Consider the following 26,081-nt stretch of genomic DNA (forward strand, 5'->3'; position numbering starts at 1 on the left):
GAGAAACATGTCTAAAGCGAGGAGACAACTAGAGTCAGAGGGAAAGAAACATTCCTAAAGCAGAGAGACAACTAGAGTCAGAGGGAGAGATACATGTCTAAAGCAGGGAGACAACTAGAGTCAGAGGGAGAGAAACATGTCGAAAGCAGGGAGACAACTAGAGTTAGAGGGAGAGAAACATGTCTAAAGCGAGGAGACAACTAGAGTCAGAGGGAGAGAAACATGTCTAAAGCAGGGAGCCAACTAGAGTCAGAGGGAAGGAAACATGTCTAAAGCAGGGAGACAACTAGAGTTAGAGGGAGAGAAATATGTCTAAAGCAGGGAGACAACTAGAGTCAGAGGGAGAGAAACATGTCTAAAGCAGGGAGACAACTAGAGTCAGAGGGAGAGAAACATGTCTAAAGCAGGGAGACAACTAGAGTCAGAGGAAGAGAAACATGTCTAAAGCAGGGAGACAACTAGAGTCAGAGGGAGAGAAACATGTCTAAAGCAGGGAGCCAACTAGAGTCAGAGGGAGAGAAACATGTCTAAAGCAGAGAGACAACTCGAGTCAGAGGGAGAGAAACATGTCTAAAGCAGGGAGACAACTAGAGTCAGAGGGAGAGAAACATGTCTAAAGAAGGGAGACAACTAGAGGGAGAGAAACATGTCTAAAGAAGGGAGCCAACTAGAGTCAGAGGGAGAGAAACATGTCTAAAGCAGGGAGACAACTAGAGTCAGAGGGAGAGAAACATGTCTAAAGCAGAGAGACAACTAGAGTCAGAGGGAGACAAACATGTCTAAAGCAGAGAGACAACTAGAGTCAGAGGGAGAGAAACATGTCTAAAGCAGGGAGACAACTAGAGTCAGAGGGAGAGAAACATGTCTAAAGCGAGGAGACAACTAGAGTCAGAGGGAGAGAAACATGTCTAAAGCAGAGAGACAACTAGAGTCAGAGGGAGAGAAACATGTCTAAAGCAGGGAGACAACTAGAGTCAGAGGGAGAGAAACATGTCTAAAGCAGGGAGACAACTAGAGTCAGAGGGAGAGAAACATGTCTAAAGCAGGGAGACAACTAGAGTCAGAGGGAGAGAAACATGTCTAAAGCAAGGAGACAACTAGAGTCAGAGGGAAGGAAACATGTCTAAAGCAGGGAGACAACTAGAGTCAGAGGGAGAGAAACATGTCTAAAGCAGGGAGACAACTAGAGTCAGAGGAAGAGAAACATGTCTAAAGCAGGGAGCCAACTAGAGTCAGAGGGAGAGAAACATGTCTAAAGCAGAGAGCCAACTAGAGTCAGAGGGAGAGAAACATGTCTAAAGCAGGGAGCCAACTAGAGTCAGAGGGAGAGAAACATGTCTAAAGCAGGGAGACAACTAGAATCAGAGGGAGAGAAACATGTCTAAAGCAGAGAGACAACTAGAGTCAGAGGGAGAGAAACATGTCTAAAGCAGAGAGCCAACTAGATTCAGAGGGAGAGAAACATGTCTAAAGCAGGGAGACAACTAGAGTTAGAGGGAGAGAAACATGTCTAAAGCAGAGAGCCAACTAGAGTCAGAGGGAGAGAAACATGTCTAAAGCAGGGAGACAACTAGAGTTAGAGGGAGAGAAACATGTCTAAAGCAGAGAGACAACTAGAGTCAGAGGGAGAGAAACATGTCTAAAGCAGGGAGACAACTAGAGTTAGAGGGAGAGAAAGATGTCTAAAGCAGAGAGCCAACTAGAGTCAGAGGGAGAGAAACATGTCTAAAGCAGGGAGACAACTAGAGTCAGATGGAGAGAAACATGTCTAAAGCAGAGAGCCAACTAGAGTCAGAGGGAGAGAAACATGTCTAAAGCAGGGAGACAACTAGAGTCAGTGGGAGAGAAACATGTCTAAAGCAGGGAGCCAACTAGAGTCAGAGGGAGAGAAACATGTCTAAAGCAGAGAGACAACTCGAGTCAGAGGGAGAGAAACATGTCTAAAGCAGGGAGACAACTAGAGTCAGAGGGAGAGAAACATGTCTAAAGAAGGGAGACAACTAGAGGGAGAGAAACATGTCTAAAGAAGGGAGCCAACTAGAGTCAGAGGGAGAGAAACATGTCTAAAGCAGGGAGACAACTAGAGTCAGAGGGAGAGAAACATGTCTAAAGCAGAGAGACAACTAGAGTCAGAGGGAGAGAAACATGTCTAAAGCAGGGAGCCAACTAGAGTCAGAGGGAGAGAAACATGTCTAAAGCAGGGAGACAACTAGAGTCAGAGGGAGAGAAACATGTCTAAAGCAGGGAGACAACTAGAGCCAGAGGGAGAGAAACATGTCTAAAGCAGAGAGACAACTAGAGTCACAGGGAGAGAAACATGTCTAAAGCAGAGAGACAACTAGAGTCAGAGGGAGAGAAACATTCCTAAAGCAGAGAGACAACTAGAGTCAGAGGGAGAGAAACATGTCTAAAGCAGGGAGACAACTAGAGTCAGAGGGAGAGAAACATGTCTAAAGCAGAGAGACAACTAGAGGGAGAGAAACATGTCTAAAGAAGGGAGTCAACTAGAGTCAGAGGGAGAGAAACATGTCTAAAGCAGGGAGACAACTAGAGTCAGAGGGAGAGAAACATGTCTAAAGAAGGGAGACAACTAGAGGGAGAGAAACATGTCTAAAGAAGGGAGCCAACTAGAGTCAGAGGGAGAGAAACATGTCTAAAGCAGGGAGACAACTAGAGTCAGAGGGAGAGAAACATGTCTAAAGCAGGGAGACAACTAGAGTCAGAGGGAGAGAAACATGTCTACAGCAGGGAGCCAACTAGAGTCAGAGGGAGAGAAACATGTCTAAAGCAGAGAGACAACTAGAGTCAGAGGGAGAGAAACATTCCTAAAGCAGAGAGAGAACTAGAGTCAGAGGGAGAGAAACATGTCTAAAGCAGGGAGACAACTAGAGTCAGAGGGAGAGAAACATGTCTAAAGCAGAGAGACAACTAGAGTCAGAGGGAGAGAAACATGTCTAAAGAAGGGAGCCAACTAGAGTCAGAGGGAGAGAAACATGTCTAAAGCAGGGAGACAACTAGAGTCAGAGGGAGAGAAACATGTCTAAAGCAGGGAGCCAACTGGAGTCAGAGGGAGAGAAACATGTCTAAAGCAGAGAGACAACTAGAGTCAGAGGGAGAGAAACATGTCTAAAGCAGGGAGACAACTAGAGTCAGAGGGAGAGAAACATGTCTAAAGCAGGGAGACAACTAGAGTCAGAGGGAGAGAAACATGTCTAAAGCAGGGAGACAACTAGAGTCAGAGGGAGAGAAACATGTCTAAAGCAGAGAGACAACTCGAGTCAGAGGGAGAGAAACATGTCTAAAGAAGGGAGACAACTAGAGGGAGAGAAACATGTCTAAAGCAGGGAGACAACTAGAGTCAGAGGGAGAGAAACATGTCTAAAGCAGGGAGACAACTAGAGTCAGAGGGAGAGAAACATGTCTAAAGCAGGGAGACAATTAGAGTCAGAGGGAGAGAAACATGTCTACAGCAGGGAGCCAACTAGAGTCAGAGGGAGAGAAACATGTCTAAAGCAGAGAGCCAACTAGAGTCAGAGGGAGAGAAACATGTCTAAAGCAGAGAGAGAACTAGAGTTAGAGGGAGAGAAACATGTCTAAAGCAGAGAGACAACTAGAGTCAGAGGGAGAGAACATGTCTAAAGCAGGGAGACAATTAGAGTCAGAGGGAGAGAAACATGTCTAAAGCAGGGAGCCAACTAGAGTCAGAGGGAGAGAAACATGTCTAAAGCAGGGAGACAACTAGAGTCAGAGGGAGAGAAACATGTCTAAAGCAGAGAGACAACTAGAGTCAGAGGGAGAGAAACATGTCTAAAGCGAGGAGACAACTAGAGTCAGAGGGAGAGAAACATGTCTAAAGCAGGGAGACAACTAGAGTCAGAGGGAGAGAAACATGTCTAAAGCAGGGAGACAACTAGAGTCAGAGGGAGAGAAACATGTCTAAAGCAGGGAGACAACTAGAGTTAGAGGGAGAGAAACATGTCTAAAGCGAGGAGACAACTAGAGTCAGAGGGAGAGAAACATGTCTAAAGCAGAGAGACAACTAGAGTCAGAGGGAGAGAAACATGTCTAAAGCAGGGAGACAACTAGAGTCAGAGGGAGAGAAATATGTCTAAAGCAGGGAGACAACTAGAGTCAGAGGGAGAGAAACATGTCTAAAGCAGAGACAACTAGAGTCAGAGGGAGAGAAACATGTCTAAAGCAGGGAGACAACTAGAGTCAGAGGGAGAGAAACATGTCTAAAGCAGGGAGAGAACTAGAGTCAGAGGGAGAGAAACATGTCTAAAGCAGGGAGACAACTAGAGTCACAGGGAGAGAAACATGTCTAAAGCAGAGAGACAACTAGAGTCAGAGGGAGAGAAACATGTCTAAAGCAGGGAGACAACTAGAGTCAGAGGGAGAGAAACATGTCTAAAGCAGAGAGACAACTAGAGTCAGAGGGAGAGAAACATGTCTAAAGCAGAGAGACAACTAGAGTCAGAGGGAGAGAAACATGTCTAAAGCAGGGAGACAACTAGCGGGAGAGAAACATGTCTAAAGCAGAGAGCCAACTAGAGTCAGAGGGAAGGAAACATGTCTAAAGCAGAGAGACAACTAGAGTCAGAGGGAGAGAAACATGTCTAAAGCAGGGAGACAACTAGAGTCAGAGGGAGAGAAACATGTCTAAAGCAGAGAGACAACTTGAGTCAGAGGGAGAGAAACATGTCTAAAGCAGAGAGCCAACTAGAGTCAGAGGGAGAGAAACATGTCTAAAGCAGAGAGACAACTAGAGTCAGAGGGAGAGAAACATGTCTAAAGCAGGGAGACAACTAGAGTCAGAGGGAGAGAAACATGTCTAAAGCAGGGAGCCAACTAGAGTCAGAGGGAGAGAAACATGTCTAAAGCAGAGAGACAACTAGAGTCAGAGGGAGAGAAACATGTCTAAAGCAGAGAGACAACTAGAGTCAGAGGGAGAGAAACATGTCTAAAGCAGAGAGACAACTAGAGTCAGAGGGAGAGAAACATGTCTAAAGCAGGGAGACAACTAGAGTCAGAGGGAGAGAAACATGTCTAAAGCAGGGAGACAACTAGAGTCAGAGGGAGAGAAACATGTCTAAAGCAGGGGGCCAACTAGAGTCAGAGGGAGAGAAACATGTCTAAAGCAGGAAGACAACTAGAGTCAGAGGGAGAGAAACATGTCTAAAGCAGTAGTCTCCTGAGGAAGCTAGGCTTTTGGCCATCCTCTTACCTCGCCCCTTTTTAGAGCCCCATGTGTTCATAATCACTGACCCAGGTCAGCCCAGGTCCTTCAGCCTCTGCTCTTTCTCAATCACTCTCTTTCCCATCCAGTGGTCTACAGGCTCCCCTCGTCCACATGATATTACATTCTAGAAATCACGCCCAACTTAATTCCATGTAACTGTGTGATTGATAACCTACCACAGATGTAGGAATAGATTTATGAGAGGATTCACACGCACATGCAAAAATGATATCAAACGTTTTACCATTGCAACATTTGATAGGTTACAGTCACATTCAAAGCGGTTGTCTGAAGCTTGCTAGAGTTCACAGATGGTGATCCCTCATCGTGATTGGTCATTTGCAACAATCTCAATGAGCGGTCCGACACAAAGCCACTAATACGCTCAGTGAACAACAGGGTGTGCTTAAAAAAACAAGCAGAAAAACTTGGCACAGCACAGCGACGATGGCCTAAAAGCATTTCTAGCTTACACACATTCTCATTACTCAGTGAATGAGAAATCATTTGGAGGTATGGGGAAAGGGCCAAATCAGGTTAGGGCTAATATGGGGTCAATGCTTTCCTGGAACTGACAAGAGCAATATGTTAGGGGCAGAGGGGTAGAAAGTGTCTACAGTACGTTCGGAGAGAGTATTTGGTTGGGGAGGAGTATTTGGTTGGGGAGGAGTATTTGGTTGGGGAGGAGTATTTGGTTGGGAGAGTATTTGGTTGGGGGGAGTATTTGGTTGAGGAGGAGTATTTGGTTGGGGAGGAGTATTTGGTTGGGGTGGAGTATTTGGTTGGGGAGGAGTATTTGGTTGGGGAGGAGTATTTGGTTGGGGAGGAGTATTTGGTTGGGGAGGAGTATTTGGTTGAAAGGAGTATTTGGTTGGGGAGGAGTATTTGGTTGGGGAGGAGTATTTGGTTGAAAGGAGTATTTGGTTGGGGAGGAGTATTTGGTTGAGAGGAGTATTTGGTTGGGGAGGAGTTTTGGTTGGGGAGGAGTATTTGGTTGAAAGGAGTATTTGGTTGGGGAGGAGTACTTGGTTGGGGAGGAGTATTTGGTTGAGAGGAGTATTTGGTTGGGGAGGAGAATTTGGTTGAGAGGAATATTTGGTTGGGGAGGAGTATTTGGTTGTGGGGAGTATTTGGTTGGGGGAGTATTTGGTTGGATATTTGATTTAAAATATTTGATTTGAGTGAATGGCAATTCTGGTACTTTGATAAAGAGGACAACAATAAAATATTTCAAGATTTTCAAGATTTGATGTTGATTCAAAATAAATCTGTTTTCTTATTGTCTTATGTATCATTAAAAAGGCATTTCATCCAAGGTATTGGAAAGAGAAGTCTGAGCGGGTCTTGGTGTATGTTTCAGATCCCCTGTGAGTGTTCACAATGTCTAGACTTGGAACACATGACGTATTGATCTCCCAGCAGTGGACTTGTTCAATTAAGACCGATAAAGGTTGTGTGAGACTTCCAACGGAGGTGTTCTGAGTTCTAACCTTTTGATAAGCTATTTAATGGATAATCTGAGCTGCTAACAGAATAAAATGGCTCTCAATTTGTGTTGATTTCATTTGGACTGGATTTGCTCTTGCCATTTAATTAAGCAGTGCTTGCAATTATAAACACCTGCTTCAAACATCCAAATCCACTATCACTATTTCACTATATCAAGGTAGAAAAATACAGATCATTTGTTGAGTACAGATCAGTTTGTTATATTAATTAGAGAATGTCATCAATAATATTACGCAAAGTCAATGTATTTAAATATCTGAACATTTTGCAGTGTCCTCAAAATATTTGGATATTTCATTACATTGACTGTGCGTAATATTATTGATGGCATTCTCTAATTAATATAACAATCTGATCTGTACTCAAACTGTATAAACTTACATGACTGATTGACCTTTATTGATATAAGCTGAGACAACCCATCAGCACCATCAACACAGAAGGTATATATTTACCCAGCCTCTCGGTAGCCCAGCTTGGTTTCTGAGAATCCTAGTCTCTCATTAGGTGTTGATAGCTATGTTGAGCCCCTGTGATAGCATTGTAACTGACACCTGCTGTGTGTCCGCCCCGGGACGTTGCCATGACACTAATGACTATACTCCAGGGACCTTTGCACTGCAGCACCACAGATTGCAGGGCAGCCGTGATCAATGAAACCAATAATAAAGGCCTAATAGGAGAGGAAATGAGGGCCTAGCACATCCTCAGTCAGCTGAGGAGAGGACAGCAACACATCAACATGGCCTGGTGTGAGAACCAGAGCAATGCAGCAGCAAAGGAAAAGTAAGGTGTGTGTGTGTGTGTGTGTGTGTGTGTGTGTGTGTGTGTGTGTGTGTGTGTGTGTGTGTGTGTGTGTGTGTGTGTGTGTGTGTGTGTGTGTGTGTGTGTGTGTGTGTGTGTGTGTGTGTGTGTGTTGTTACAGGTTAACCACATGCCCTCAAATCTCTAAAATCTCTTGAGAAAATGTCTCCTCTGTCTCTGTTCATCTCTAGGGGATACAGGAGGATCAAATCTCCATATCTCAGAACTAAGAGCACCTGCAGCTCCTTGAGACTCTCAGAGATCACTGCTCATTACATAAGGAGGCAAACTGACGTCAGAAAGAAAGAGAACGAATAGAGAGGGAAAACATGAGGGGAAGAGATAGAGAGGGAGAATTTAAGAGAGAGAAAAGGTGAGAAAGAGGTAGAAAATGAGAGAGAGAACGAGGGGGAAAAGGAGAGAGAAAGAGAGAATGTGAGAGAGAGAGGGAGAAAAAGAGAAGAAAAAAGAGAAAGAGGGAGAAAAGGAGAGGGAGAAAATGAGGGAAAGAAGGAGAGAGAGAAATATGTCTCCCAGAGCGTGCAGTGGCAGCGTGCAGTGGTCTGATGGCCTTGTTCCTGTTCTTGGAGCTCTGTGGGAGCTGGGGTTTATGTCCCCCACACAAGGCCTTACTGAAATATACAATGAGATTAGAAGTGTTGTGGGAGAAAAATCACTGTCTATTCTAGAGCTCCCACTGCCTGGGTCTCTGTGTTTTTCATTCAGCCTGTCTAGAATCAACTATAGTAATACTGGGATATAGTGGCTCTCAGGAGAGTATGGACCTAAAGCTCTTTGATAGAGCCGTTGTCAATACACCAATGAGTATTCAAGGTCTGTGAAGATGGTAGAGTACACAAAGAACAACATTTTCTGGTAAATAAATGCAGGAAGATATGCTGTAAAAGCAACCAACTTGACTCCATTGACTTCCTATAATTACCAAGAATTGAAGGTCTATGAATAATTCTTACAGTATGGTAGAAGCAGTGGTTAAGTGGAGGGTAAACGCACGTAAACGTTGTTCACCTAACTTTTTTTCCCACAACAGTTTACCCACCTTTTGCACAAAAATGCATTGAAAGTATACGGAGAGTAACTTTATTCACCACAGATGGCGATCAGAGTTTACCCACCTATTTTTTTACCACTACATCACTGGGTTGAAAGAATGAGAGCGATTTTATGCTAAAAGAAAGAAAATAGGATGTAACGGGAACTGACTGTATTCAAGTTTAGAGGAATTGATGAGAGAAAAACATTGGAGGAAATCCAGAGATGTTGATTACATAAACACACGAGACATCAATGCAGATCAGCATTCTGGTAGAGGGTCTTTCATCTGCTCTTATTGGCCGCCTGTCACGCACTCTTAGGCTGCGTCCCAAATGGTTCACTATTCCTTATATAGTGCACTATTAAAGTTTGGAATGCAAGCTTAGAATGTTTTGTTGGTGCCTCCCTGGCGCTCTACTCTGTACTGCACATCAGCTGCAGGATAAGGATGCTGCTGTATGTCCCAGTCATTTCAGACGACTTCCTTTGGGCTGCAGAAGTAATCTTCACACAGAGCTCTGGAAAGGAATTCTTTGAAGTGCAAACGGATGGGGCTATTCGTGTCAACTTCAAACGCAGCATCTAAGCTTTTTATGCCTTTCTGTAGAGCAATCGGTATATGGGCGGATGACTTCAGACATTTTGGGGATACTGCACAAAAGTTTTAATGACAGTGGCCCACTTCACAGTGGAATTGTTTGAGTATGAGTAGGGTTGCAAAATTCCTGAAACGTTCAATAAATTCTCTGGTTTTCCCGAAATTCTGGAAAGGCGGGTTCCTGGAATCAGGAGGGAATAAGCAGGAAATCTGTAATCCTCCAACCAGGATTTCTGGAAAACCGGGGAATTTATTGAAAGCTCCAGGAATTTTGCTGACCTAAAATGAAGTGTCATATACACTGGTACCATGCAGAGATGCAATTATAGTCAATAAAAACACTTTCAATTTAGATTCATTGCTTAGTAAAGGCCTTTGTTGCCTGAACACGTTCTGCTCAGCATGTAAGCAGATTGAGCCACGTCATCAGAACCTACTGAATGGTAAAAGTCACTCTTCAATGAGACAAGGGCCCAGAAGCTTAAAAACACACTGTAAGACTGTGACTCTGCAGAAGTCCAAAGCTTATCTATTCCTCAAGCCACTCCAGAACTTTAGACTTCATACTGGTCAGTCTTGGTAAGATGTAGAGTGAGTAAGCAGGGGTTTCATGGCAGGTGATGAGAGTGAGTGTGTGCAGTTTGCTGTCCACTCACTGATGTACACTAACTAAATATTGATTTATGAAGACCTGCCATACTGTACAGGCCATTAATAATACATTTTAAAACAGTTATTTCTTGTTTATGAAATGCTTAAGTGAACAATTTCCACTTTAAAAAGTGGCCAGACTAAATAACCAAGCTTCGAAAAGGTTAAGCCTAATTCTAACACATTTAGTCTCTAATGAAAATACTTATTTTGACACAGTTCATATTTGGCACTGTAGGTCAGGTCTATCCCAACGAGAAACATGTTAAAAGGCTGGTTTATTTGATCTTTTAGATTCCGCGACAGAGGAGGGTCAGACTCAAGACACACATCAGAGGCACAGGTCAAGAACAGGAACAGGACAGGACCCACTGTACTCACTCATAGAACAGGGACAGAACCCACTGTACTCACTCAGAGAACAGGACAGGACCCACTGTACTCACTCATAGAACAGAGACAGAACCCACTGTACTCACTCAGAGAACAGGACAGGACCCACTGTACTCACTCATAGAACAGGGACAGAACCCACTGTACTCACTCATAGAACAGGACAGGACCCACTGTACTCACTCATAGAACAGGACAGAACCCACTGTACTCACTCATTGAACAGGGACAGAACCCACTGTACTCACTCATAGAACAGGAACAGAACCCACTGTACTCACTCATAGAACAGGGACAGAACCCACTGTACTCACTCATAGAACAGGACAGAACCCACTGTACTCACTCATAGAACAGGGACAGAACCCACTGTACTCACTCATTGAACAGGGACAGAACCCACTGTACTCACTCATAGAACAGGAACAGAACCCACTGTACTCACTCATAGAACAGGACAGAACCCACTGTACTCACTCAAAGAACAGGACAGAACCCACTGTACTCACTCATTAGAACAGGGACAGAACCCACTGTACTCACTCATTGAACAGGGACATAATCCACTGTACTCACTCATAGAACAGGAACAGGACAGAACCCACTGTACTCACTCATAGAACAGGGACATAACCCACTGTACTCACTCATAGAACAGGGACATAATCCACTGTACTCACTCATTGAACAGAGACATAATCCACTGTACTCACTCATTGAACAGGGACATAATCCACTGTATTCAAACATTGAACAGGTACATAATCCACTGTACTCACTCACTGAACAGGGAAGGACCCACTGTCCTCACTCATAGAACAGGAACAGGGACATAATCCACTGTACTCACTCATAGAACAGGAACAGGGACATAATCCACTGTACTCACTCATAGAACAGGAACAGGACAGAACCCACTGTACTCACTCATAGAACAGGAACAGGGACATAATCCACTGTACTCACTCATAGAACAGGAACAGGGACATAATCCACTGTACTCACTCATAGAACAGGAACAGGACAGAACCCACTGTACTCACTCATAGAACAAGAACATAATCCACTGTACTCACTCATTGAACAGGTACATAATCCACCGTACTCACTCATAGAACAGGACAGAACCCATTTTACTCACTCATAGAACAGGAACAGGACAGAACCCACTGTATTCACTCATAGAACATGACAGAACCCACTGTACTCACTCACAGAACATGACAGGACCCACTGTACTCACTTATAGAACAGGACAGAACCCACTGTACTTACTCATAGAACAGGGACAGAACCCACTGTACTCACTCATTGAACAGGGACATAATCCACTGTACTCATTCATTGAACAGGAACATAATCCACTGTAATCACTCATAGAACAGGAACAGGACAGAACCCACTGTACTCACTCATAGAACAGGGACATAATCCACTGTACTCACTCATTGAACAGAGACATAATCCACTGTACTCACTCATTGAACAGGGACATAATCCACTGTATTCACTCATTGAACAGGTACATAATCCACTGTACTCACTCACTGAACAGGACAGAACCCACTGTACTCACTCATAGAACAGGGACAGAACCCACTGTCCTCACTCATAGAACAGGAACAGGACAGAACCCACTGTACTCACTCATAGAACAGGAACAGGGACATAATCCACTGTACTCACTCATAGAACAGGAACAGGGACATAATCCACTGTACTCACTCATAGAACAGGAACAGGACAGAACCCACTGTACTCACTCATAGAACAAGAACATAATCCACTGTACTCACTCATTGAACAGGTACATAATCCACCGTACTCACTCATAGAACAGGACAGAACCCATTTTACTCACTCATAGAACAGGAACAGGACAGAACCCACTGTATTCACTCATAGAACATGACAGAACCCACTGTACTCACTCACAGAACATGACAGGACCCACTGTACTCACTTATAGAACAGGACAGAACCCACTGTACTTACTCATAGAACAGGGACAGAACCCACTGTACTCACTCATTGAACAGGGACATAATCCACTGTACTCATTCATTGAACAGGAACATAATCCACTGTAATCACTCATAGAACAAGGACAGAACCCACTGTACTCACTCATAGAACAGGAACAGGACAGAACCCACTGTACTCACTCATAGAACAGGAACAGGGACATAATCCACTGTACTAACTCATAGAACAGGAACATAATCCACTGTACTCACTCATAGAACAGGAACAGGACAGAACCCACTGTACTCACTCATAGAATAGGACAGAACCCACTGTACTTACTCATAGAACAGGGACAGAACCCACTGTACTCACTCATTGAACAGGGACATAATCCACTGTACTCATTCATTGAACAGGAACAGACATAATCCACTGTAATCACTCATAGAACAGGAACAGGACAGAACCCACTGTACTCACTCATAGAACAGGAACAGGACAGAACCCACTGTACTCACTCATAGAACAGGAACAGGGACATAATCCACTGTACTCACTCATTGAACAGGGACATAATCCACTGTACTCACTCATAGAACAGGAACATAATCCACTGTACTCACTCATAGAACAGGAACAGGACAGAACCCACTGTACTCACTCATAGAACAGGAACAGGGACATAATCCACTGTACTCACTCATAGAACAGGGACAGAACCCACTGTACTCACTCATTGAATAGGTACATAATCCACTGTACTCACTCATAGAACAGGGACAGAACCCACTGTACTCACTCATTGAATAGGTACATAATCCACTGTACTCACTCATAGAACAGGGACAGAACCCACTTTACTCACTCATAGAATAGGGACATAATCCACTATACTCACTCATAGAACAGGAACAAGACAGAACCCACTGTACTCACTCATTGAACAGGAATATGACAGAATCCACTGTACTCACTCATTGAACAGGCACAGAACCCACTGTACTCACTCATTGAACAGGGACATAATCCACTGTACTCACTCATAGAACAGGGACAGAACCCACTGTATTCACTCATAGAACAGGAATAGACAGAATCCACTGTACTCACTCATTGAACAGGCACAGAACCCACTGTACTCACTCATAGAACAGGACAGAATCCACTGTACTCACTCATTGAACAGGCACAGAACCCACTGTACTCACTCATTGAACAGGCATAGAACCCACTGTACTCACTCATTGAACAGGGACCTAATCCACTGTACTCACTCATTGAACAGGTACATAATCCACTGTACTCACTCATAGAACAGGAACAGGACAGAACCCACTGTACTCACTCACTGAACAGGGACATAATCCACTGTACTCACTCATAGAACAGGAACAGGACAGAACCCACTGTACTCACTCATAGAACAGGACAGAACCCACTGTACTTACTCATAGAACAGGGACAGAACCCACTGTACTCACTCATTGAACAGAGACATAATCCACTGTACTCACTCATTGAACAGGTACATAATCCACTGTACTCACTCATTGAACAGGGACAGAACCCACTGTACTCACTCATTGAACAGGTACATAATCCACTGTACTCACTCATAGAACAGGGACAGAACCCACTGTACTCACTCATAGAACAGGACAGAACCCACTGTACTTACTCATAGAACAGGGACAGAACCCACTGTACTCACTCATTGAACAGAGACATAATCCACTGTACTCACTCATTGAACAGGTACATAATCCACTGTACTCACTCATTGAACAGGTACATAATCCACTGTACTCACTCATAGAACAGGGACAGAACCCACTGTACTCACTCATTGAACAGGGACATAATCCACTGTACTCACTCATAGAACAGGGACAGAACCCACTGTACTCACTCATTGAACAGGGACAGAACCCACTGTACTCATAGAATAGGGACAGAACCCACTGTACTCACTCATAGAACAGGGACAGAACCCACTGTACTCACTCATTGAACAGGGACAGAACCCACTGTACTCATAGAATAGGGACAGAACCCATTGTACTCACTCATTGAACAGGGACAGAACCCACTGTACTCACTCATAGAACAGGGACAGAACCCACTGTACTCACTCATAGAACAGTGACAGAACCCACTGTACTCACTCATAGAACAGGGATAGAACCCACTGTACTCACTCATAGAACAGGGACAGAACCCACTGTACTCACTCATAGAACAGTGACATAATCCACTGTACTCACTCATAGAACAGGGATAGAACCCACTGTACACACTCATAGAACAGGGAGATAACCCACTGTACTCACTCATAGAACTCTGCAGCCGGCGTCATCTTGTACTTGGCATAAGACGTCCCGTTGCCCAGGAAGGATCCGTTTAGTAGCTTGGGGTCTGTGCAGTTCGGACTGTTCCAGGCGTTTCCACAATGGAGCCAGGGCAGCTCACTGGTCATAGAGGAGAACAGGTAGTACAGGGACCAGGCTATGATGACGTTGTAGTAGAAACCCACATACAACGCTATGATGATCACAGTGTAGCCCACACCTGAGGGAACGAGAGAAACAGAGAGAGAAACAGAGAGCAGAGAGAGAGAGAGAGAGAGAGAGAGAGAGAGAGAGAGAGAGAGAGAGAGAGAGAGAGAGAGAGAATGGTTACATACTGTAGGTTACATAGGGTTGCAGAGGGTGGAATGCTGCTACTCCTGTGTAATGCCAATCATAAATGTGTATGTGTGAGGGAACACAAATATCAAACCAAACTATGCAGCATGTATCCACAAGACCTTGGACAGCAGAGACTACTGAAAAACAAGCACAGCAGTGGAATACCAGCTAGTATTATGTAAAAAAAAAGGACTTGAGGAAACTTGAGGATTCAACCCCTTATTTCACCTGATTCAATGTATTATTTGAGCAACATGTGATGTGCTATAACTCTACCATCAGAACAAGCAGCAGATGAACTTAACAACGTCAGTTTAACATTGTCTTTTTTACTTTTACCCCTTTTTCTCCCCAATTTCATGGTATCCAATTGGTAGTTACAGTCTTGTCGCTGCAACTCCCGTATGGACACAGAGCCATGAGTAATCCGAAACACAACACAACCAAGCTGCACTGCTTTTTGACGCAATGCCCGCTTAACCTGGAAGCCAGCCACACCAACGTGTCAGAGGAAACACCGTACACCTGGCAACTGTGTCCGTGTGCATGCGCCCGGCCCGCCACAGGAGTCGCTAGAGCGCAATGGGACGAGGACATCCCTGCCGGCCAAACAACAATATACAATAGACAATGTGTAACATACTGTAAATTACAACACTGCCTGTAAACTTCTGGTGAAGCTTTCAGGTTCAACAGTTCAGATGTCATGGTGTGTGTGTGGTAACAGTATGTCATGGTGTGTGTGGTAACAGTATACCATGGTGTGTGTGGTAACAGTATGCCATGGTGTGTGTGGTAACAGTATGCCATGGTGTGTGTGGTAACAGTATGCCATGGTGTGTGTGGTAACAGTATGTCATGGTGTGTGTGGTAACAGTATGCCATGGTGTGTGTGGTAACAGTATGTCATGGTGTGTGTGGTAACAGTATGCCATGGTGTGTGTGGTAACAGTATGCCATGGTGTGTGTGGTAACAGTATGCCATGGTGTGTGTGGTAACAGTATGCCATGGTGTGTGTGGTAACAGTATGCCATGGTGTGTGTGGTAACAGTATGCCATGGTGTGTGTGGTAACAGTATGTCATGGTGTGTGTGGTAACAGTATGCCATGGTGTGTGTGGTAACAGTATGCCATGGTGTGTGTGGTAACAGTATGCCATGGTGTGTGTGGTAACAGTATGCCATGGTGTGTGTGGTAACAGTATGTCATGGTGTGTGTGGTAACAGTATGTCATGGTGTGTGTGGTAACAGTATGCCATGGTGTGTGTGGTAACAGTATGCCATGGTGTGTGTGGTAACAGTATGCCATGGTGTGTGTGGTAACAGTATGTCATGGTGTGTGTGGTAACAGTATGCCATGGTGTGTGTGGTAACAGTATGTCATGGTGTGTGTGGTAACAGTATGCCATGGTGTGTGTGGTAACAGTATGTCATGGTGTGTGTGGCAACAGTATGCCATGGTGTGTGTGGTAACAGTATGTCATGGTGTGTGTGGTAACAGTATGTCATGGTGTGTGTGGTAACAGTATGTCATGGTGTGTGTGGTAACAGTATGTCATGGTGATAAGGCTGTCAGTAGTAAAACTAATCAACAAACAGCCTTTATGTGTCCATCTTCATTACAATGCATATCTATGTTTCTACAGTATATCTATTGTATGTTTATTGTTGTACAGTGTCTTGAGATTTACTGGATACTTCTAAAAGACCACATCTCTCCTTCCTCGCTCCTCTGTACAAGGCTTTTGGAAAAGTGGGCAGGGAGAGCTGAAGACAGGAAAATGAAAAAGAGAGGCACTGTATATAGGAGAAAGGAGAGAGAGATGAATGAAGGAGATTATAGGGGAAACCCAGTGGGTACAAACTGGTTGAATCAACGTTGTTTCAATGTAATCTGTCAACGTATTGTGACGTGGACTCTGTGTGTAAAATACATTGGATTTGCAGCACCTCTTACTGGGCAGCACCTCTTACTGGAGAATGTCTCTATCTACAGCTCTCTCTTTGGTCTCCCAACCACGGTTTTAAAAAAGCCCAGCCGTGCTTTGCTTTGAAATGTATCACTGACACCATTGTGCTATCGTGAGAATGAGAGATCTCCACTTAAAAATTAAATAGATACTGTTGCTATTAAAGTCATTTCCAAAGGGTAGGTTTAACAGAGGTTTAACATATAGCATTAATGATACTATTTAGGCCTATATAGCCATTGCATCAACAACTATTGTTTCAATTCAACTTAAAAATAGACAATAAATAGGCCTAGGGTTTCAAGTTTAGCTTGATTTCAAATGTAATCTACAAGTTAATAATGAATATGTTGGATTCAATGGCTCCATCTCAACCAAAAATCTAAGTTATAGAACAGGACAAAATCAAATACAACTTTATTTAAAGTGCATTTAAAGTTTGATTTGATTTGATTTGATTTTGTCCTGTTCTATAACTTAGATTTTTGGTTGAGATGGAGCCGTTGAATCCAACATATTCATTATTAACTTGTGGATTAAATTTGAAATCAAGCGAAATTGGAATTAAAGCCAGACTCAGTGGCACAGATGAAACTTTCCAAGCAGAAGATACATCTCCTTCAAATAGTGACACTGTAACTATAAATGTCTTCTTATGTAATCATATAAAGCAGACATGTTGAAGATCGCAGGTCTGTGGAGATCTTCCCAATTTCTAAAATAATCTGCCCGGAATCTCCAACGGCATTTAAAAATATATATATATTATTTCACCTTTATTTAACCAGGTAGGCTAGTTGAGAACAAGTTCTCATTTGCAACTGCGACCTGGCTAAGATAAAGCATAGCAATTCGACACATACAACAACACAGAGTTAAACATGGAATAAACAAAACATACAGTCAATAATACAGTAGAACAAAATAAAACAAAAAGTCTATATACAGTGAGTGCAAATGAGGTAAGATAAGGGAGTTAAGGCAATAAATAGGCCATGGTGGCGAAGTAATTACAATATAGCAATTAAACACTGGAATGGTAGATGTGCAGAAGATGAATGTGCAAGTAGGGATACTGGGGTGCAAAGGAGCAAGATAAATAAATACAGTATGGGGATGAGGTAGGTAGCTAGATGGGCTGTGTACAGGTGCAGTGATCTGTGAGCTGCTCTGACAGCTGGTGCTTAAAGCTTGTGAGGGAGATATGAGTCTCCAGCTTCAGAGATTTTTGCAGTTCGTTCCAGTCATTGGCAGCAGAGAACTGGAAGGAAAGACGACCAAAGGAGGAATTGGCTTTGGGGGTGACCAGTGAGATATACCTGCTGGAGCACGTGCTATGAGTGGGTGCTGCTATGGTAACCAGTGAGCTAAGATAAGGCGGGGCTTTACCTAGCAGAGACTTGTAGATAACCTGTAGCCAGTGGGTTTGATCACTTGCATCATGTATATACTTTTAATGTAATCTCAACTGCAATCGAGGTCATTTGGTTGTGCGATTACATGAAGCTGTCACGTTAGTCGTAAGAACTGGACCAAGGCGCAGCGTACGTAGCGTTCCACATCTTTATTATAAAGTGAAACTATAGCAAATACAAAACAATAAACGAACAAACGAAACGTGAAGCAAGTGAAGTGCTCACAGGCAACTACACATAAACAAAACAAGATCCCACAAAACACAGTGGGGAAATGGCTGCCTAAATATGATTCCCAATCAGAGACAATGAAAAACAGCTGCCTCTGATTGGGAACCATACCAGGCCAACAAAGAAATAGACAACCTAGATTACCCACTCTAGTCACACCCCGACCTAACCAACATAGAGAATAAAAGGCTCTCTATGGTCAGGGCGTGACAGAAGCACAGTGATAACACATTAAGTTGTTGTATTAATCAGCAAAATCACTGTCATTGTGTTCCCATTTCAACTTTGGGTGCTTTTAAAATGGCTTAAAGTGCATTGATACACATTTAGGTGACACCTTAACCAAAACCAGACATTGGTTTTGCTTTTAGATGGTTGAACGCATACTGACCATGTTTACATGCACATCATTATCCCGTTATTATTCAGGATACTCAAGTATTCTGTGTTTGAGTTGATGCATATAAACATCACATCCAGTTTACAATAACCTGAAAAAGCTTGAATCCCGGCTATAAGAAACCTGGATAAGATGCCTGGGACAGGCTGATTTAAGACGGGATACTGTGGCATGTAAACATCCTATCCCATTTACTGTTGTTTCTGTGGTCTGTGCTGTCAGGCTCAGTTTCACATATCAGGAGTGTTGTGTGATGATGTTTTCATCTGATTGTCAAACTAATCACTTCAAAAAATAGGTTAACTGCTCAGTTCGATCCACAAAAATAATTCCATAAGAATTTAGTCTACTATAATTAATTTACTACAATTTAAATTACGTTTCTGATTATAATTTCTGACATTTGGGAGGCCAAATTATAATTTCCAGCATTTGCCATTTGTTTGTCAACTAAAGATTGATACATGCAGCTTCTCTTCTGTCATAACTTCTGCCTAGTTACATCTTCTGCCTAGTAAAATAAATGTTAAATTAAAAAAAAATTAAAATGACTTGTTGCCCCAGAAGACTAAATAAAGTAGTGCTCACCAAAATAATGTCTTCCATGGATAAAATGAATGCATTAGTAATCTAGTTAACACCGGTAAAGTTGTCTGTCCAAATGTCATCAGTTTCACCTGTTTTAAGAAAATTAAAAGCTGAGAAAACGACGAAACATATTTCGGATAAGACTTTAGTTCGTCTTTGGTGCATATTTTATGTGGTTGAAATACTGTCTGCTTGCATAACTGCTTGCATAACTTCTGATCCCTCCTGTCTCAGCCTCCAGTATTTATGCTGCAGTAGTTTATGTGTCGGGGGGCTAGGGTCAGTCTGTTACATCTGGAGTATTTCTCTTGTCTTATCCGGTGTCCTGTGTGAATTTAAATATGCTCTCTCTAATTCTCTCTTTCTCTCTTTCTGTCTTTCTCTCGGAGGACCTTAGCCCTAGGACCATGCCTCAGGACTACCTGGTATGATGACTCCTTGCTGTCCCCAGTCCACCTGGCCGTGCTGCTGCTCCAGTTTCAACTGTTCTGCCTGCGGCTATGGAACCCTGACCTGTTCACCGGACGTGCTTGTTGCACCCTCGACAACTACTATGATTATTATTATTTGACCATGCTGGTCATTTATGAACATTTTAACATCTTGACCATGTTCTGTTATAATATCCACCCTGCACAGCCAGAAGAGGACTGGCCACCCCTCATAGCCTGGTTCCTCTCTAGGTTTCTTCCTAGGTTTTTGGCCTTTCTAGGGAGTTTTTCCTAGGGAGTTTTTCCTAGCCACCGTGCTTCTTTCACATACATTGCTTGCTGTTTGGGGTTTTAGGCTGGGTTTCTGTACAGCACTTTGAGATATCAGCTGATGTACGAAGGGCTATATAAATAAATTTGATTTGATTTGATAACAGTGTGAAAGATAACACATTACACAAGCATTTGCATTTTCTCAAGATATGCTGAAAGAAAGAAATTATATTTCTTAACTACTGTTCCCGAGACAAAATTAGCATTTGTTGTATAATTTCACTGCAAGAAATGCATAATTCTGCAAGAGTTAATATTATATTACACTACATGTGAGAGGTTATAGGCCTACAGTCAGTGTCCATAGTTCAGTTACGATTCCATTTAACCCAAATGAACTTAAATTAGAAGTATTCCGTTTATTCATGGTTACAGGGATACTCACGAGCGGGATATACCATCTATATTACGGCCGTAATTTTTGTTGGACCCCAGGAAGAGTAGCTTCTGCCTTGGCAGCAGCTAATGGGGATCCATAATACTGACAAAATATCAAAGGTGCATGTAAACAGCTTATACCGAATAAGACCTTAAGCGGGATATGAGCTACTATCCGGAATACTTTGTGCCTTTAAACGTGGTCACTGATAACACATGGGTAATTCAACAAACTTTTGGCTGTCTTTTTGAGTGGGTGAATATAGGTTGCAATCTCATTCATCAACATCTTGTCAACATTGTCCCTATTGAAATGATGTGGTGTGCCCACTGGGAAGGAACATTAAAAGAGCGGGGAAAGGAAGGAGGGGAAAGGACAAGTGGTGAGTGAAAAAAGAGAGAGATGTTCAAAGATAGAGAAGAAAAGAGAGGCCAGGAGCCTTGAGAAGGTGAGAGGTGGGAGATGAGGCAGAGGTCAGGAAAGAGATGGAATACAGAGATGGGAGAGAGTGAGAAAGCTCACCTTTAAAGACAGGGCAGATCTTCCAGACTGTAGCAGCTCCTTCCCTATTGTACTGTCCCAGGGCTAGTTCCATATAGAACAGAGGCATCCCAGCAATCACCAGGAACAGAATGTAGGGGATTAGAAAGGCACCTGAAATCACGACAAAAACCCACAAAACAACGTTTTTGAAGGTGATCCTTTTGGCATTTGTGTTGCAGCCAAGACAACATATTTAGCATTTTGTGGGTGTTTTTCGCCCTAGCAATTTGTGTTGATGATGATATCTAAAGAAAAATCACATGAAACAGACATCAACATGGACTCTCCAGGCACAGACAGTGAATTGTCCATGCATGGTAGCTTTTAATGTTCCAGTGAATTCTAGGAAGAATAAAATTCCCTTCATCTAGTATAATAAAAAATATATTGTATGCAACATTTTAACAAAGAGCTGAGCGTTGGGCTGCATTACAGCCTTTCAGAGAGCGCCAAATGAACATGACCCACAGCTGAAGAGTTGGCACCACAGGACACAACACTGCAACACAGTTCACCAGATAAAGATACACGTCTATTTTCACCACGTGAAGTGTAATGCTGCCAAAGGGGACAGGAAATCTAGTAAACACTAGTAATCACTGTTATTACAACAAGCTACTGAAGGTCTGTGGTGGCAAACCCAAAATGTCATTTTGTAATTAACAAGGACCTTTGGTTTGTTAACATTCACTCGGCTCGATTATAGATATATTCAGGTGCAGATTTGATGTTTTCTCTTGTTTTGGACACTTGTTTTGGTCATTGTTGGCAATCAATAATCTCTGTAGTTAGCCTTTGCTTTGTTGTTCATTCTTCAGATTTGTCATAACCCATTGGCACTTCTAACAGATGTTATCTAAAACTCTTCTTAACAAACAAATGCAGTACACATATTACAAGTGATTTGCTTACATGTTCCACCACCACTACTGAGCCACTGAAATATGGCTAAACCAATATTATTTGCTCTTAACCTGGTCTCAGAGCATATTGTATTATTATGTACGTAAATCCGAGGCATCACATTTAGTATATGTTAAGAATCACAATTCGTATTATATGTTACAAATTAGCAAAACGTACAATATGTTACGAATTTGCAGAACTTATGATATGTTACAAATTCTAGCTAGGTGGCTATAATGTTAGCTATCTGGCAAACGTTATCTAGGCTAGGGGTTAGGGTTAAGATTATGAGTTAGGGTAAAGGTTAGCTAAAAGGGATAAGGTTTGGGAAAGGTTAGCTAACATGCTAAGTATTTGCAAAGTAGCAAGTAGATGAAAAGTTGCTAATGAGCTAATGTTGTCTGTCATGAGATTCGAACTCGCAACCTTTGGATTGCTAGAAGTTAGCATTATACGCCCACCCACCCCAACCATCTGTCTTATGTAACCATACCAAAAGTAACATGTCATACTAATTTGAGTGTCAGGGATACATTTTTACTATGTTAAGTCTAGATTATGAGACCAGGCTGTAACTCTTAACGGTCTAGACCACATATCGAGGCCTGCAGGCTGGATCTGGCCCTCGAGCCCATTCAAAATTCCCAAACCAATAGTTAGGACAATTGTTTAGCAAATTTTGACTGCGAGGAAATATAATACATTTTAAGTGTGGTCCCCCAGACCCTGGTGAAGACCGAATGCGGCCCGCAGGAAGAATGGGTTCTACACCGCTGATCTAGACAGATTTAAATTAAGTTATTCATTATTTACATATTTGCATAGCTATCTGTTCAACTGTGAGTATTTAAATATTTCCTAACATGTGCCATCAGCAATAAAGCACTTACGAGCCAGCAACTGGTGTGAATGGGTTATAATCAACCCTTTACAGTAAGATACAGTAGCACCCAGATACAGTGAATGTATTTGCAGTTGAGTCAACCACACTGACCTGAATGAATTTATGCAGTGAGGTATTTCCGTTTCCCTCTTACCAGCAAAGCCTCTTGGCTCAAGAAAGCCTGCGCAAAGCTATTTGGGGATTTCAAAAAAATCACTGACTAGTAGTGACTGGTACGTATGGTAGCATACAAACTAACAGATTGGCACATTTTATCATAAACTCACGAAGAAAGTTATTTCACAACAGTAAAACAAACTTGATATTAGTTCCAAAGCAGTCTCGCGTTGCCATACCAAGCCTGGTTCTCTACGAGGATAGTTCCAAAGGAACCTGGGAAAGTCTTAACAGAAGTCTTTACAGAAGTTATAACAGTTCACTCACCACCTCCATTCTTGTAGCAGAGGTAAGGGAATCTCCAGACATTGGCCAAGTCCACTGCGAAGCCTATGACGGAAAGGAGAAAGTCTATTTTCTTTCCCCATGTTTCTCTCTCCTCCAGCTCCTCAGCCGTGCAGGGGGTGCTGTGCATGCTGGGGGTGGGCATGATGGTCGAACTGGTATACTGGACCCCATTTTGGTCCATCACCAGTATCAGTTCCACTTCCTTCTTCTCCACATTGCAGGGTTTCAGCGGGGCCACTGATGACAGCTTGTGGTCTGGCAGGACCTGGATGTTCATCTTTTCTCCGGTGTCGGTGTGCAGCTCGCCGACGGCCTTGTGCTCTCACCGCACGGAGGAAGTATCCGTGGCGGAGGTGATGCTCGCGCTGCAGTGGACCGTGATGACGATGGGAGTCCCGCTAGCGTGGAAAGGCAAACTCTGCATAAGTGACTATTTTCTCCACGAACTACAGTGGACTCCACCGCATTCATCGGCTAGAGAGGTAAAACAAATAGTTTGCAGAGGTGGAATAGTTATGAAAAGTTTTATAGCTACACTAGCGCACAGAGAGGAATAGGCAATATATGAGTGATAGAAAGGGATTTCAATTTTTTCAGAAACCTCAGTCATATTTTACAAATACATTGACATATATTATATTAAATCATATAAACTACTAGTCATGCAATTGGAAACATATTTCAAAATGTTAAAATAAACGTAAATAACAAGTGAATGTCGTAGAATAGGCTTAGGCTATTCCATTGCTCCTGCATATTTCTCATAATCCCTGTGCGTATTTCTTGAACGCAGCTAAGCAACATTGGTTAATAAATCAAATTGATACAAACTGGCATCAATACACCATAACATATCAGTTAAAATTACAATAGTATAGTCAGTGATGTATAGTATCGTTATTAAAGCACATTTAAACCCGTATAAATAGAAGAGGAGCCACGGTTGGTCCGTACTTGTGAAGCTACGGACACCTCTCCATGACCCGTTGATGCTGTCGTCCTGCTGCGTCTGAGGAGAGACTGCCCATTCTGATGGAACTTTAAGACTCGCCTTCTCATGAGAGATAGACGATATACATTCAGAGCTTTTAAATCAGCTTGCTCTCTCTCTCTCCACGTGATTTTTTATAATTGAAAATGTTCTTTCTGCTCCTCCCTTCCTCACTTCATGTTGGATCTTTCTTGTCGCCACTGTTGTGAAGTGCGCGCCAACATGCGTCCGTGGCCTCACCTCGCCAAACCCGCAGCACCAGTCCTAAAGGAATATACACTACATGACCAAAAGTATGTGGACACCTGTTCATCAAACATCTCACTCCAAAATCATGGGCATTAATATGGAGTTGGTCCCCCCTTTGCTGCTATGACAGCCTCCACTCTTCTGGGAAGGCTTTCCACTAAATGTTGGGACATTGTTGCAGGGACTTGATTCCATTCAGCCACAAGAGCATTAGTAAGGTCAGGCACTGATATTGGCCGATTAGGCCTGGCTCGCAGTCGGCGTTCCAAATCATCCCAAAGGTGTTCGATGAGATTGAGTTTAGGGCTTCTGTGCAGGCCAGTCAAGTTCTTCCACACCGATCTCGACAAACCATTTCTGTATGAACCTCACTTTGTGCACAGGGGCATTGTCATGCTGAAACAGGAAAGGGCTTTCCCCAAACTGTTGCCACAAAGTTGGAAGCACAGAACCGTCTAGAATGTCATTGCATGCTGTAGTGTTAAGACTTCCCTTTAATGCAACTAAGGGGCCTACTACGAACCATGAAAAACATCCCCAGAATATCATTCCTTCCCCACTAAACTTTACAGTTGGCACTACACATTGGGGTAGGTAGCGTTCTCCTGCCAAACCCAGATTCAACTGTCGGACTGCCAGATGATAAAGTGTGATTCATCACTCCAGAGAACGCGTTTCCACTGCTCCAGAGTACAATGGCGGTGAGCTTTACACCACTCCAGGTGACGCTTGGCATTGAGCATGGTGATCTTAGGCTTGTGTGCGGCTGCTCGGCCATGGAAACCCATTTCATGAAGCTCCTGACGAACAGTTCTTGTGCTAACGTTGCTTCCAGAGGCAGTTTGGAACTCGGTAGTGAGTGTCCCAACCAAGGAAAACGCTTTTTATGTGCTACGCGCTTCAACACTCCGCAGTCCTGTTCTGTGAGCTTGTGTGGCCTACCACTTTACAGGTGAGCCGTTGTTGCTCCTAGACATTTCGACTTCACAATAACAGCACTTACAGTTGACTAGGGCATCTCTAGCAGGGCAGACATTTGACGAACTGACTTGTTGGAAAAGTGGCATCCTATGACGGTGCCACGTTGAAAGTCATTGAGCTCTTCATTAAGGCCATTCTACTGCCAATGTTTGTCTAAGGAAATTGCAAGGCTGTGTGCTTGATTTTATACACCTGTCAGCAAAAATAGCCAAATCCACTAATTTGAAGGGGTGTCAAACATACTTTTGTATATACAGTGCATTCGGAACGTATTCAGGCCCATTGACTTATTCCACATTTTATTATATTATAAAATTAGCCTTATTCTAAAATTGATTAAATCGTTTTTCCCCTCGTCAAACTACACACAATACCCCATAATAACAAAACAAAAACAGGATTATTGTTTT

The 26,081-nt window shown here is 43.0% G+C and overlaps 1 protein-coding gene across 2 annotated transcripts in view; it reads right to left on the minus strand.

The window, feature by feature from the left end:
• Positions 1 to 24,675, minus strand: part of LOC106562421 (sodium-dependent noradrenaline transporter) — a 92,826-nt gene extending 68,151 nt beyond the window's left edge. Inside the window, exons 1-4 of one of the 2 annotated variants that reach the window (XM_045689315.1) lie at positions 24,405 to 24,675; positions 23,430 to 23,924; positions 21,176 to 21,307; positions 14,549 to 14,786 (exon numbers count right to left, since the gene is read on the minus strand). In XM_045689315.1, coding sequence (XP_045545271.1) covers positions 14,549 to 14,786; positions 21,176 to 21,307; positions 23,430 to 23,727 — 668 coding nt within the window. In that variant the 5' untranslated portion in view covers positions 23,728 to 23,924; positions 24,405 to 24,675. The remainder of the gene's footprint in view (positions 1 to 14,548; positions 14,787 to 21,175; positions 21,308 to 23,429; positions 23,925 to 24,404) is intronic. The other variant, XM_014127300.2, reaches the window with a different exon arrangement.
• Between the last annotated feature and the right edge of the window lie 1,406 nt (positions 24,676 to 26,081).

Source organism: Salmo salar, chromosome ssa11 (assembly GCF_905237065.1).
Source record: "Salmo salar chromosome ssa11, Ssal_v3.1, whole genome shotgun sequence".
Classification (NCBI taxonomy): Eukaryota; Metazoa; Chordata; class Actinopteri; order Salmoniformes; family Salmonidae; genus Salmo; species Salmo salar.